General features: G+C 41.3%; 1 protein-coding gene across 1 annotated transcript in view; it reads right to left on the bottom strand.

Moving 5' to 3' along the window:
- Nucleotides 1–16262, bottom strand: part of LOC107295809 — an 80468-nt gene that overhangs the window by 48775 nt on the left and 15431 nt on the right. Inside the window, 3 exon segments of the mRNA XM_029285921.1 lie at nucleotides 1746–1826; nucleotides 1828–2592; nucleotides 14905–15922. Of these exon segments, the coding sequence (XP_029141754.1) occupies nucleotides 1746–1826; nucleotides 1828–2592; nucleotides 14905–15922 (1864 nt within the window).

The raw sequence follows: 16262 nt of genomic DNA, 5'->3' as shown, positions 1-16262 counted from the left end.
CTGAATGTAAATCACAAGATCCTGGAGATGCTGCAACATTCCAGCTGATCGGCGCTTCTTCTGGGCTCAGCGGAAGCGCCAGGATCAGCACCGAGCTCCAGCTGGAGCCAGGCGCTGATCCTGATGCTTCCACTGAGCCCTGACAGTCCCAAAGAAGTGCTGAATCCTGGCGCTTCTGCTGAGCCCTGACAGCCCTGCAGCTCCAGCCATCTCTCGCTCAGGCTTGTATGGTGCTGCCACCGGTTCAGCTTATTCCCCTCCCCCGCTACTTTTCTGGGATGGTCGCGTACCACCTGCCAGGTGCCAATGTACCACAGGTGGTATCCGTACCACTGGTTGAAAAGCCCTGCTCTAAGGACTAGCATGTCTGCTTTTGGCTGGATCTAATTGGGAGAGTTCTGGGTTTTTAGCGAAGTGAATTGCTGGGGAATATTAATAAACTAAACTACTGTTATGTGTGTGTGTGTGTGTGTGTGTGTGTGTGTGTGTGTGTGTGTGAGCAGGATAGGACACTTTGTACCCAGTCACATATTCACCCTCCCCAGCAAGCCTACTCTTCAAAAGGATGGAGCAGTTGCTTGCAGACAACCCCAGCAAGTAGCCTTGCTTTCCTTGCAGCTGGCCCAGATGCAAGTGGCGGCCCAGGCACATCCCCATAGGAAATGCCCAGTGTCTGTGCCAGACAAATTTGATGGGACTTTGGAGCAGTTTCCTGGGTTTTTGGGTAATGTCAGCTCTTTATGAGCTTGAGACCGGATGATGTCCAGCCTGCTTTTGGACAACTATGAGTGGTTCTGTACCCTATTGAGAGCTATGTTTGAGGACCCTGTGAAGGCCCAGATGGCGAACGAGTGCTTGCTGAGCTAAAGCAAGGGTGATGGTCAGTCATAGAGTATATCAGCGACTTCTGACTGATAAGCCAGGGCGTAAGATGGAAAGAAGAGCCCCTCGTCAATCAGTTCCAGAAGGGTCTGTCATTGAAGCTTCTGGATGAGCTGACCCGGATGGACTGTTCCAGCAGGTTACAGGCCCTCATGCACTTCTGTGTGCATATAGACAGATGGCTTCAGCAAACGGAGAATATGGAGACAGAGGGCAGAATCACCCCCACCAGTGAAGCCCCCTGAGGAACCATTTCCCCAAGGAATCTATGCAAATGGGGCCCCAACAATGGTTCACCGTCACTGAGAGGGACCACCGGCGTGGGGAGGGACTATGCCTCTACTGTGGGGGGGGGGCTGGCCATCTGGCCCCTATGTGCCCGGCTAAGAAAAATCAGGTGCCGGCAGGAAACTCTAGAGATCCGACCTAGCAGGCTCGTGAGGTTGGGTGATCATATTTATGGGCCCAACACAGCAACCATGAGTCACGCCAAAGCAGCATACGGCTGTAGCAGTGATTTTGGCATGGCCTGATAGGGCGAAGGTGCAAATTCAAACTCTGATGGATTCGGGGGCCACTGTGAACTTTAGGTATCTAGTGTTTTTCAGAAATGGAAGATCCTACAGCATGAGGTTGCCCCTGCCATTCTGGTGGAGAGTATAGATGGCTGACCTCTCTGATCAGGACCCGTGAGGACAGTCACCATTCCACTCCACCTGCCCATTGTTTTCATTTTTATTAGTAAACTCATATTCCTCAGTCTGCCAATTGGGAGGATCAAAGTAAAAAAAAAAAAGAACCTTTGCAAGCTCAGTCTCACAGAAAAAATTATAAATTTAATTAACTTTCTAGAATTAACATACATTCTCACCCAAGTGTATTTCTGTATGGGAAATTAGGTTGTTGCTCCTCTTAAAGCTCTCTCCACAGTCCATGCATTTATATTGGCTTCTCCCTTGTGTGGATCCTTTTATGGCGAGTAAGGTGATGGCTCTGACTAAAAGACTTTCCACATTCCGTGCATTTAAATGGCTTCTCCCCTGTGTGGATCCTTTTATGGAGAGTAAGGGCACTGCTCTGACTAAAAGTCTTTCCACACTCTGTGCATTTAAATGGCTTCTCTCCTGTGTGGATCCATTTATGGGAAGTAAGATTGCAGTTTGCACTGAATCCCTTTCCACATTCCATGCATTTAAATGGTTTCTCTCCTGTGTGGATCCTTTTATGGCAAGTAAGACCACTATGGTGGCGGAAGCTCTTTCCACACTCCATGCACTTGTATGGTTTCTCCCCTGTGTGGATCCTTTTATGAGTAGTAAGTTTACTGTGTTGGCTGAAGCCCTTTCCACACTCCATGCATTTGTACGGTTTTTCCCCTGTGTGGGTAAAGTGATGGGAACTAAGTTGTTTCCTATAAGTAAAAGTCTTTCCACATTCCATGCATTTAAATGGCTTCTCCCCTGTGTGGATTCTTTTATGGGATGTAAGATTACTGAGCACTCTGAAGCCTTTTCCACACTCCATGCATTTAAATGGCTTCTCCCCTGTATGGATTGTTTTATGGGATGTAAGTTTACTCTCTTTGTCGAAGCTCTTTTCACACTCTATGCATTTATATGGAGCATCACCTGTGTGGATTCTCTTATGTCTCACAAGGGATGAAATTTTATGGAATCCCGTTCCACACTCCATGCATTTATATGGCTTCTCCTCTGTGTGGTTCATTATCTGAACAGTAAAAGTCTTCTTTTCACAGACGCTCTTTCCATTCTCCATGCATTTATCTGGATCCTCTCTGATGGGAAGATTTTTACGAGATGTAAGACACCCATTTTTCTGAGGAAATGGGAACGTCCAATTGTAATTTTTTCCATTGTCTCTGCATATATAATCTTGTCCTTTGGCTTTGGGTGGATAGTGTTCATTTATGTCTAATGTGTCTTTGGATAGTTTTACACCTTCCCCAATATACTTTTTCTGTATTTTTCTTCGTTGGTCAAGAATCTCCTGCATGTGAACATCGATGGAAGAGGAGCTTTCCTTATTCCAATTATTTGATGGGTTTCTCTCCTGCTTTTGGAATTCCATTTGAACTAAAGGTTTCTCCATTGCATCTCCATGTCTTGGAATGTCTTGGAATGATTTGCTAGACTCTTCATGGTCCTGCCCGTTATCACCTTCAAGAGGAAAGAGAAATAGATATGATAACAAGGTTAAAGAAAAAGTTCAATCAGTCGGAAGTCATAATAATTGCTTTCTGAAACTTTTCAAATTCTAAGATATAGCTTGTTTTATTGCTTACAATGGCATGACATAAATATTTATGAAGCATAAAAGATTTAAAATAGTCAAATATGCTTTTTTTATAACTATCCGTACATATTGAAATCTCAATAAAAGTCAGTATGATTATTATATTTGTAACCCTGTATTCAGCTCTGGGAAGTGGGGGAGGGAGAGGGGGGGGTTTAGGGTGGGTTGGTTTTGGGGTTTATATTGTAACTTTTATAAAACTTTTCAATAAAAAAAAAGTCAGCTCTGAGTTAAAGAAAAATCAGGGATAGCATCCAGGGACATGAGGAGAAAACCTAACATTCATTGGAAGGGTGCCAATTCCAACAGAGACCTGTGAGAACTAAATCAATTTTGAAACTCATCTTTTTCTTCTTACACAAACTATATTCCATTTGCATTTTGTTTTTTACTTGTCAAAAATCACATGGTTGAAGAGAAAAGAAACTAGTGTTCTTCATTTACCCTTAAGCTGTATGTTTGCAATGGAGAAATGGAACCATTTTATCCCTAATTCCAAGGTTCAGGATAGAAATCAAACAGAAGTAGTTAACCCACATACCTGAACGACAAGGCTTCATAGGACTGATATGGAATTCTCTGGGCCAAAAAAGGTGAAATTTGTGATGGAGTTTAGCATTACATCAAGCCAAAGAATTACTCTGTCACTGAGATGTTTAAATGCAAATAGAAAATTCACCAGGTGTGAAATGGCACAGGATGCATCTTAAGCAGAAGGCCACTGATCTATTTCCTCCCTCAGAGCAGTAGAACAGCAAATTTCTACCTGCTTCCTCTCAAGAGATGACATCTATCTGAGATTTTTTTTAATAAAAAACAGCCAATGGTATCCAATTACAAAATGTCTTCCTGAACTCTCTGATTGGAGAATAGGAAATCCTTACCAAGAGAGGCCACGTTCCTGTAATTTTCCAGCATGACTTCCCAATGCAGCGCTTTTTGGTGAGGATCCAGCACAGACCATTCCTCCTCAGAGAAATACACAGCCACCTCCTGGAAGGAGACAAGGCCCTCCTGACAGGAAAAACAAAAAGTACACAAAAGACCTAAGAGGAATTGTAAAAAAAAAGGCCCGTTGTTTATAAATTCCACAAGCAAGACTGTGTAAATGGCTCTGCTTGTTAGGATTCCAGGGTTTACATGAAAAAATAGACAGAGCAAAAAGCTTTTGACTGAAGCAATACTTCGGGCAGGTGTTATCAATTGGATTGATTCTGCAGGACTTTCAGCGCCATTCAGTTAATGTTACACAAGTTTCCTTCTGGGTCAATTGGACTACCATCCATCCATCCATCCATTCACCCACCCATTCTCCCTCCAGCATCATCAAAGATGTCTGGAATCAGTTGGTATCTGGAGTTCCAAAACTGCACCTATGATATCAGTGACGCCAATACTTCCTGCATTTGGGGGTGGTGTGGTGTCAGATCCCCAAAGAAATGTATTACTGTTATATGCTTTTATGAACTTTTTGGGGGGCCTGCCATTCTGTTGGGAGGGGGGATTCTGATAAGTGGGATATACAATATGCTTTGCTTTGCCTCTGCCACATTGTCCTTCCTCCAGGGGAAGGGATGCGCCTAAATACCAACACCCTTATCTAGAAGATGGATTGCGCTTGGAGCCGGAGGCAAACAAAACAGAGAAACCTTGAAGAGGGTGCCAAAGCAACCAGTTATCAAAAAAATATACCACCTGTGGATTGGCCAAGATTCAAACGGACAGTGGAACTATGGAGGGAGGTGTAACGAATACTGCTTTTGATATACTGCTTTTGTGGGCTATTTCCTCAGACCTCGCTTTGCTTCCTTGCTATCACTAATTCCCAATAAAAGTTCCTTTTGTGACAATGCCTGTTTCAAGAGTTCTAGTTTCTTGGGAGACCTAGTTGAGGCAGGTCCTTACAGAGGGATTCTTTGCAGCATTTTAGTAAATGGCTCATGGTATCCCAAGAAGGACCAATCCTGCCAAGAATTTGTTTCTGGTCCTCCTCAGATTGTAAGGAAGCTGCTTGTTGTCTGAGACATCAACTGAATGGAAAATAACAAAGCGGAAGAAATTTCCCGAGGAGAACATTTCTTAGGGGTCTATGAAAATTCACCACAGCCAACTTGCCACAGACAACTCACTATGGTCAATTTGCCATGGCCAACTTGCCATAGGACAAATTGCGGCAGGACAAGATTTATACTAATATCGAAGAAATAATGGAATAGAATCATTAAAGAAAGGATGCCAAAGGAGGGGGAAAAATAAAATGTGAATGACAAAAATTAAAATATTTTTTAAATTATTTTAAATAATTAAATTGAATTGCTCAGTTGTACTGCAGCAAGTTGTCCTATCTCAAGTTGGATGTGGTGAGTTGATCGTGGAGAGTTGTCCCATTCCATTCCTTAGCTTTTGCAAAACTGGATTGTTTGGCCTCCAAATTCAGGCACAAATCAAGGTTTTAAATTTACTTTGCGAACCAAATATGCCTTGGTTATGTGTGCTTTCAGAACAATTTTTACTTCAAGAATTTTCTATTAAGTTGCATTGGAGTTTAATAGTCTAATCTTTTAATGTGTCCATTTTCTTTCCTTATTGCAGATTGTAAACAAAGCTTTTTTTAAAAAAAATGGTGATTTGCCAGTGTGTATATTTAGTTATTTTAAGCATCCTTGCACAATTGCAAGTCAAAGAATTACAAAAAGAATAGGCATCACGAAGGATTATTTGAAAATTGGGTAGAGTAATTAACATAGTTACAATTATTATAATAATAATTGGCAACAACTAGCTTTAAAATACTGGTCTTAAAATAAAATTTCCTAATTAACAACCTCATTTTGCTCAGGAACACAAAAATAAGCCAACCTAAACAAGAGGGAAAAGTGAAAGGAAATTGTACTATGTACACCAGCTTCACTTACTGAAGGAAAAGGAGAATACAACTCTAATAAATAAATTTCCTCTTCTTACTTGAATTGGAGTGTCAACCACTGTTTCAGCTTCAACATCAGGAAGGGCCAGCTTCCTTCTATTCTTCCCTATGAAGGAGAGAGAATTTTAAACTGCATAATTAATAAAGTAGGAGGTGGTATTCTATAGAAGACGTACAGAAGATGAGATAGATGAGATCACTCTGGGGAATGGTAGAGCCTTGTATTACCTCTGGTCGTGTCTTGATTTGGATCATCCTGAGAGATCATCCTGAAAAACATTTCTGGAGGTGAATTTGATGGATGCCTCCATCTCTCAGGATCCCTGATCTTCACCATGAAGGATTTGAAATAGCAGGCGGGGGGAAAAAAAGAAGAATGAATGGACAATACTCCTCAAGAAGTGGATTCTTCTTCTATGAACACCACTTTGAAGTCCCAGAACACCAAAAGTTAGGCTGGAAAGTAGGAAAGGAAACAGAACAATGTCCTACAAGAATTATCAGTATCTCCACATAAAATGAATGCCACAGAATTCTGGTAAGCAAGGGTTAAGAATTCAAACACACTGTTTATTAGATTTAATCAATTCTGAGCTCCCAAATGAAAGTCTCTCACCTGCCAGTCAGTCCTCTCCATCTGCTCCACCACCTGGCTCAGAAGGAAGCCTTCCACCAGGTCCACCGCCTGGGAGCTGGTCTCTGCTCCATACTCCCGCACCCAGCTCTCCATCTGCAGGGGCAGAAGGGCCAGGAACTGCTCCAGAACAACCAGGTCCAGCATCTGCGCTTTTGTGTGCTTTTCTGATCTCAACCATTTACTACAAAAGGAATGGAGTCGGCTGCAAAGTCCTCGGGGACCCCCATCATCCTGGTGTTGGAACTTCCTGAAGTTCCAGGGCTGAACTTCTGAAAGTATGGTTTTCTCCTCCAGGATCTTCTGTCCAGTTCTTGCCCAGATCTCCCCATGGCTATCAGGCTGAACAACAGAAGGGTCTTTTCCAATTCCCACATTTGCTAAAGATTGACTTTTCATTCTTTCTGTCCTGCAACTTCAAATGGATCCAGGGAATCTTGTGGATTTCCAAACACCTTTCCAGTCTTGGTACCATTCCTGTAGTTACAGATCAGGCAAGAGCTTCAGCCATCTTTGTCCATTTTTTGCCTCCAAGAGAGAGAGCACAAATGGCTTCCAATTTCTATATATTAGATTAATCAGAAAGGATTTAACTGCTGAAGAACACCCATTCCAATGTAAAGAAGTATTTTTCTGAGCTAGTACAGGATTGCAGTGGCACTGAGCAGGTAGTTTCTATGCATGAATGTTTGTTTGGTACAAACTTTGGGACTAATTTCCATCAACTACTTGGAACACTGCATAAATGTGTTTTGGATAATTTCCAATTTAGTTTTTTCCTCACAGGATAGGGCTTGCTTTATAAAAACCTAGATCTGCATTTACCTACAATCAGGGTTTACAGAACTTTCCAAACTCTAACAGAACAAACTATGAAAGTTCAATTTTTTTAAAAAAATGAAATGCCTAAAATGACCTGCTTTGGATGTTCTATTTCCCTTTCTTTAGGGTTTCCTTTTTTAAGAGCCGAATCACACAATTACATGCAGGCAGGTTCCCAAAACATACCCTAAACGCAAACAGTCTAAACAACTGCAGGGGCTGAATTCACACGAAACACAGGGGATGGTGATGTCCTGGTTCACTTAACCTCCTAAGACAAATTGAACTGCTGAGGATCCAACCCCATTTTAGTGTCATCCAGCACATAACGAGAATCAGGCACAATCTTCTGCAGTTCCTCCCTTGCAGCTATTTTCTTATTTCCTGCATGAGATTTGCCATCCAAGCTCTCCCCATCTCCGACTTCGGAGCTTTCTCCAGGATATGGGGCGGGAAGGATCCCCCCCAGGACCCTTCCTCTTCTCTGGGGATTTGTTCCTGGGGCAACGTGGCTGATCCTGAGCCCTGTTTCCCTCTGCCTGTCGCCTGTGTGGAGAGGGGCGGCAGGGGAACATGGGATCCGGATTCTCCCACTCCCAGGACTCAGAAGATTGAACCTACATGGGGACCTTCCTTCTCTAGCTCCAGCACCCCCTGCCCCTCCTCCTGCACGCGAAGACCCCCTACCTACCCGCCACTTACCCCGCCCACCTCTGGTTCTCTTCCCTTCAAACCACTTAAACCTCCTGCGAAGCTCAAAGGGTGAGAAAGAGACAGAATGCTGCGTCCTAGAGAGACAAGACCCAGATGTCACTTCCTTCTCCTATACAGAGGTAGGCAACCTCGGCTCTTTTATGAGTCAGGAATTCTGGGAGTTGAAGTCCATGACTCATAAAAGAGCCGAGGTTGCCTACCCCTGTCCTACGATAAATCACCTCTGGAATTCGCCCTCCAATGAGAACGAATGGTGAATCGCATGTTGTTGTGTTCTCTGTTTGGAGGGAGCCACCTGATGGATTCTGTGTGCATGGAAGGTTCTGATGCAACTGGGAAAAACGGTGCACTTTCCAGGAGGAAGGAGGCTGTTGTTTCCTGCCTGATCAATAACCCTTCTTCATCCAATCGCTTTTGACAGCATTAGACCCATGTGCACCCTTCCACTTTTCAGGATTCTATAGAAAGCTTCATCCCTTCATAGAGAGGACAAAGGAGCAGACAAGAAATATAATTCAGCCTTCTTACTCAAGAGATTCAAAATACAGAATACAGAGTAACATACTTGGAAGGGACCAAGGAGGTCTTATAATCCAAGTGTTGCTCAAGCAGGAAACTTTATACCACAACAGACAAAAATGCCTGTCCAATCTCTTCTTGAAAACCTGCAGTGATGAAGCACCCACAACTTCAGGAAGCAAGTTGTTCCACTGGTTAATTGTTCTGTAAGGAAATGTTTCGGAACTGTTGGTGAGACCATTAAAAGTCATTTGCGCTGTTTGAAATTGTTCTGCCAGCAGCAAGATCTGACTGAAGGCTATCCGTAGGCCCAGAGGAAGGGAGAGAGGCTTTTGGAGGAGTTGGAGATGGCGGCCGTGTGCTCCAGGGGAAAAGCTAATCCACATGGAGCTCCGTTTCCATCTGTCCTGTTTGCCATCGGTTGCTCCCTAAAGACTAAAATGGACGTTCTGAAACTTGAGCTGGCCAAGGAGTGTATATCGGAGGTGGTGACCCTTTGAGAGCTGTATGCAACGAAATTTCATTTTTATGTACGCTGATTTGTGTACATTCAAAGTGATAATAAAGTTCTATTCTATTCTATTCTATTCTATTCTATTCTATTCTATTCTATTCTATTCTATTCTTACCAATCCAGTATAAAGCGGTACTAACATTTCACGTGATCTTGATACTATCCCTTTATTGATGCATCCTAGGACTGTATTGACTTTTTTGGCAGCTGCATAACACTGCTGGCTCATATTTAAGTAATTGCCCACTAGGACGCCTAGATCCCTCTCACGGTTACTGTTATTGAGCGAAATATCACTGATTCTGTACTAGTGCATTTGTTTTTTCTTGTCTAAATGTAAAACCTTACGTTTGTCAGCAATACACTGCAATTTGTTGGATAGGGCCCAGTGTTTAGGTCTGTCAAGATCCTTCTGGATCTTGAGCCTATCTTCTAAAGGAGCAGTCCCCAATCGTTCTGGGACCAGGGACCAGTTTTGTGGAAGACAATTTTTCCACAGACTGGGTGAGTGGGGCTTGTTTCAGACACAACCTAGATCCCATGCATGCCAAATAAAGCTTTAATCGTTCGCCCACTGCTTGTGCAGCCCAGTTCCCAACAGGCCGTGGACTGGTACCGGTCCATAGCCCAGAGTTTGGGGAACTCTGTTCTAAAATATTGGCCATTCCCCTAGCTTGGTGTTGTAGAGCAAATTTGATGAGTTCCCTTTTATCCCCACATCTAAATTAAGTATTTTAACATTTCTTTATTCCACAGGAGGTCAATATATACCTGCAGCAGCTAAGCTGTTTGAGGCCAAGCCCTTGGCTCCATTACTATTCCTATAGATTCCTATAGCTCTACTGACAGAAGACAAATTTAAAAATGGGTGAAAACAGTTTACAAGAAATTCTTTCTCCCAAAATTTACCCCCACTTGCTTATTATGTTTTGGTGATGAGCAAGCAAAGTTACACTTAAATAATGTATGTTTAAAATAGATCACCAAATGGGTAATAATACTCAGCTTCCCATGGCAGATGGCAGGACATACACAGGCACCAGCTACCTATTATACACAGCTTAACATCCCAAATTAGAGAAGGGTTTTTATCTTATGTCCTGTCCCGTCCCGTCCCGTCCCATCCCGTCCCCTCCTCTCTTCTCCTTTCCTCTCCTCTCCTCTCCTCTCCTATCTTTTATCTTAGTCCAACATAATGCTCTCCCCTCAGCACTTCTTACTGGAAGATTCAAAAATATCCCATACTTATTACATGTATGTCCTTGTGATTCAGGACAGATAGAGACAATAATACCCTTCTGCATTACTAGTTTGATACAGAACCTGGAAATGCTCTAATTCAGGGTTGTCAAAGTGGGCCGGATGCATCAAAGCAAAACCACACCCACCCCATTGCCAGCAATGGCAAAAAAGTTGTGATATGTTTGACAGCCCTGCTCTAATTACTCCATTTCTGACTAGCAAAACAGGATACAATAATGAGCAGTGTAAGCAATTTCTATTTTCTGACATCAACTGTGAAATAACACACAAGATTTCCAGATTTTACGTGGAAGCATGCAAAATCAGGAAAGAAGATTAATCAAGAGCAATTGAATCTACCTGAGTATGCATAACCAGAAATGGCTATGGCTCAGCATTAACCAATGGCTTTAGGATGTACATGCCATGCCAGCTATTGAACTATACTCTCCTCGGAATTGACATGGATCTGTAAGGGAAATTAGTAATTCTTAAATCCCTTTTGGATAATTAATTTTCTTCTTTTCTTAGGAAATATACACATTCTATGTGTGTGTATTTGTGTGCATGTATGTATAATTGTTGTGTTTTGTACTGCTGTTCTAAGTTGATATTAGCCAGATTACTAATAATTATTAACACTAATCATCAATTGTAAATTGTTTTATGCTCTGCAAGAGTTTTCCTCATTTATCCTGGTTGGGGTTTATATACCACCCCAGGCTTGCACGAGCAGCATACTATAGACCAGTGGTGGCGAACCTATGGCACGGGTGCCAGAGGCGGCACTCAGAGCCCTCACTATGGGCACACGCGCCGTCGCCCCAGTTCTAGGCCTTCAGCTGGGTTTTATAAAACCTTTTCGCTTTAGGCCTCCGCCACCATGTGCAAAAAAAAAAAAAAAGGTTCAATCAGTCAATTTCAACTTCTCACGGGAAAAAAAAAGATCTTGCAAAGTAAGAATTGATTGATTGAACTCTTTAGTCCCACCCAGTCTGCCGTTACCACCGCAGCCACGCCTACCCAATTGGCCATGCCCACCCAATTGGCCACATCCAGCCAATGCGCTACACCCACCCAGCACTCGATGCATAAGTGGGTTTTGGGTTGCAGTTTGGGCACTCAGTCTCTTAAAGGTTCACCATCACTGCTATAGACTCTAGCTGACCAGATACTTTGTACAGAACAGAAATATACAAACTCCCTATTTATTGTCTTAGCAGATTTTAACAGAGCCACCTCATTCATGAGTTGCCCAGATATATAAAGCATGTTAGTTGTCTCATTAGAGGCAACATATTGGATCACTGCTGCTCCACATTAAAAGGTGATTACTGCTCTCTCCCTTGTGTAGCTATAGGCAGAAATTCAAAACTGCAAAGCCTATAGAAGGAATAATGAAAAGATGGACAAGCAAACTACAGGCTTGCTTTGAATGCACAGACTGGAGCATTTCTGAAGCTGCTTCAACAGACTTGGATGAATTTATAGATACTATGACATCATGTATTAGCTGTTGTAAGGATAGGTATAAGCCTACCAAGAGCTTGTGCACATATAACAACAATAAGCTGTGGCTTATGGCAAAGCTCAAGCAGCTTCTTCATGCCAAAGAGGAGGCCCACAGGAAAGGAGATAGGATCTCGTATAATCAGGCTAGGAACTATTGACAAGGGAGATTAGGGTAGCAAAGAGAAGCTATTCTGAAAAGCTGAAAAACAGTTCTCTGCTAACGCACCAACTGGCAGACGACCTGAATGTGTCCTACTGTAGGTTTGAGAAGAGGTCATTGTTTTCTACTGTTACCTACTACAACCCAGATACAACAACAGTAGCTAATTTCCCTACACCTATCTCCATCCTCAGGGCCTCCCACCTCTGGTGATCTCAGAAAAAGGATGAGTGAGGTCTATTTCAGACAAAAGATTGGAAAAGTACAGACAGTGACTCCCTCTTGCTTGAAAGGTTATGTTGAACAAGTGACCCCCATCTTCACACAGGTTTTTAATAAATCACTGGAGATGTATTATGTTCCTTCTTGCTTTAAACACTCTACCAACATCCCATTCCTAAGAAATCCTCCATCCAGGTGCTGAATGACTACAGGCCAGTTGCTCTGACCACTGCAGTCATGAAAACTTGAGAGGTCAGTGCTGGCTCACTTGAAAGTCATCACAGATCCACTGTTAGACTCCTTGCAGTTAGTCTACCGAGCAAATAGATTGGCAGATGATGGTGTTAATATGACATTGTGTTACATCCTGCAACATCTTGAATCCCCAGGGACCTACGCATGGACTCTTTTTGTGGACTTTTCAGCATTTAATACCATCACTCCAGAAATTCTTCACTCTACACAGATTCAGCTCACTGTGCCTGTTCATACTTGTAAGTAAATAATCAGCTTTTTCATAAATAGGAAGCAACAGGTGTAGCTCGGGGAAAATTACGTCTAGTACCCGAGCAATTCTCACGGGTGCCACTCAGGACTGTGTTCTCTCTCCATTGTTCTTCTCCCTCTTTCTGTACCAATGAATGCACCTCAGGGGGAACCCTCTGTTAAAGTTCTGAAATTTGCAGATGATACAATGGTCATTGGTCTCATTTGAGATGGTGACGAGGCTTCAAGTTTCATTAATATTTTGCGATTTAGGTATTTTCTGCATGACCATTATTATATTTATCCAATATGATTTAGCATGTTCATAAGACCACCTCATGAGATAAAATGTACCTGGAGTTTAACTACATTTCCAGCATTTGTTGAAAGTTCCACTACATATTCTTGCCAATCTATCTGGAGTCAAATACCATCAATACATCATCTTACAGAAGTTTTCTTTCAAACTGTAATTCAAAGTAAACTTTAAATCTTTAATCCACGTATTTTCCTATTGATCTAACATTATATTATAACCAAGGATTTTCTCGCATTTTACCATACTATGTTCATCTTCCAAGTTCATCCTAAGCAGTATTCTATAAACTTAAGAAATCAAGTGCTCATATAATTAATTAAATATTTTATGCTAGTGCCTTTTTCCACATTTTTGGCAAACTCGATTCTCAGATAAAATTCTTATTCTTTCAAATCCAATAGTAATAAATTGGCTCCCATTGCTCCCATTTGCATATCTAACTTTTCTTTGTTGATATGAGTATTTTTAATATCTTCCTTCATTTGGTTTAACCCTATTGCAATTTTTTCAGTTTTTGGTCCAGCCTTTCATTTAAATTTTTATCCATTGCATCAAATTTATCAGACATTTTTTGTACTGTGTAAATTCAAGAACATTTTCTACTCAAAACTCTCCATAAAAAGTTGGACATTCAAATTCTCTTTTCTCTTTTATCTCTCTCTCCTCTCTCTCTCAGTATTTTGCTTGATTGCTTGATATATAGTTCTAAAAATACCTAATTAGAGTTCTCTGATTCTTAATAAATTTCAGTGAGCTCTCATGGCCAATATACAGCATACCAAATAAATAATCTTTAAGCAATGTTCAAGATCAAAAATATTTCAAAGTGTTTCCAAACAATACTGTTTCTTAGATCAAAATTGCTGTTCCCATAATGAGGAAAGAAAAAAAAGAGAGGAAATTTTCCCTTTCTTGAATTAAGAAAAAGTATGTATAAGGAAAAAGGAATGAAATACTAAAGTTCTTTAAAAAATATATAGCATTTTCAATAAATAATTTCAATAATTACAATAATGTAGCCTTTTTAATAAATAACTAATAATTAATGTAGTCTTTTCAATAAATAATCAAAAAGCCTAAATGGCTAAAATCACATCACAAGAAGACAAAAGACTGAAGTTTGCCACTGCTGATCCATGTGAGAAATCAGATGAAAGTGATAAATCAGATGAAGTCTCATCCTGAAGGCAATAAAAGTCTTTAATTATAGTCTATCAAGGGAGTGCATTGGACTTAACCGCATTCAACCAGGCAATTCACATGTAATCCACTCATCCAAACTAAAAGGCAAAATAAAAAGGGAAAAAAATACATGTGAAAGTTAAAAATTAATAGCAGAAGCAGGACCTCTAAAAATGCAGACAGTGGTTGCTGATGAGCAGAAGTTTATTTCTAAAAAAAATTAAATAGATACATATACGTTCAAAAATTCTTTGTTCATAATTAAAATGAAAACATGCATTGTTTTCATTTTAATTAATATATTCATCCCTCTCTGGGGCTGCCAGTTGGCAGGGTCACTCAAAATAACCTTCCTTTCTGAGTTCAGTTGATTAAAAAGGAAAATCCATGGATTTAACCCACTAAATTAGCATAGATTCTCATCCAAATCTATCTCTGTTTCGGAAATTGGCTCCACGTCTCTATGGATCCTCTTATGGGAAGTAAGAATACCTGGTCGGCTGAAGCACTTTCCACACTCCATGCATTTATATGGCTTCTCTCCTGTGTGTGTCCTTTTATGGGAAATAAGATTACTGTGTTCACTGAAGCACCTTCCACATTCGACACATTTATATGGCTTCTCCCCTGTGTGGATCCTTTTATGGGAAGTAAGACTACTGTGTTGACTGAAAACCCTTCCACAGTCCATGCATTTAAATGGCTTCTCTCCTGAGTGAGTCCTTTTATGGGAAATAAGATTACTGTGTTCACTGAAACCCTTTCCACACTCCATACATTTATATGGCCTCTCCCCTGTGTGGATCCTTTTATGGGAAGTAAGATTACCGAGCTCACTGAAGCCTTTTCCACACTCCATACATTTATATGGTTTATCCCCTGTATGAATCCTCTTATGTCTCAGAAGGGATGAATTGATATGGAACCCCTTTCCACACTCCATGCATTTATATGGCTTCTCCCCTCTATGAATCCATTTATGGGAAGCAAGTTGACTGCTATGAGTAAAAGACTTTCCACATTCCACGCATACGTAAGGCCTCTCTCCAGTGTGGATCGCTTTATGGGAAGCAAGTTGACTGTTATGAGTAAAGGTCTTTCCACATTCCATGCATTTGTAAGGCCTCTCCCCTGTGTGGATCCTTTTATGGGTTGTAAGATCACTATGTATTCTGAAGCCCTTTCCACATTCTATGCATTTATATGGCTTCTCCCCGGTGTGGATCCTTTTATGGGAAGTAAGATCACTATGTACTCTGAAGCTCTTTCCACATTCTATGCATTTATATGGCTTTTCCCCCGTATGGATCCTTTTATGGGAGGTAAGATTACTGCTGCAACTAAAGGTCTTTCCACACTCCATGCATTTAAATGGCTTCTCCCCTGTGTGGATCCTTTTATGGGAAGTAAGGCTACTTGGTTTAGTGAAACCCTTTCCACACTCCATGCATTTAAATGGCTTTTCCTCTGTGTGGCTTCTTTTATGAACAGTAAGAGTGTTGTTTTCACAAAAGCTCTTTCCGTGCTCAAGGGATTTATTTGGCTTCTCTCCCATGTGAAGACTTTTTTGTGATGTAAAAGACCTATTTTCTTGTGAAAGTGTGGAAGTCCAATTATAATTTTTTCCATTGTCTTTACATATATAACCTTGTCCTTTGGCTTGGGATGGATGGTGTCCATGTGTATCTAGTGTGCCTTTGGATAGTCTTATACCTTTCCCAATATATTTTTTCTGTATTTTTCCTCGTTGCTCAAGAAACTCCTGCATGTGAGCATCAATGGAAGATGAGCTTTCCTTATTCCAATTGCTTGACT

Source organism: Protobothrops mucrosquamatus, unplaced genomic scaffold (assembly GCF_001527695.2).
Source record: "Protobothrops mucrosquamatus isolate PMUCROS unplaced genomic scaffold, P.Mucros_1.0 scaffold2506, whole genome shotgun sequence".
Taxonomy (NCBI): domain Eukaryota; kingdom Metazoa; phylum Chordata; class Lepidosauria; order Squamata; family Viperidae; genus Protobothrops; species Protobothrops mucrosquamatus.
Note: the sequence above shows the minus strand (reverse complement) of the source record. Positions and strands in the feature narration are given on the sequence as shown.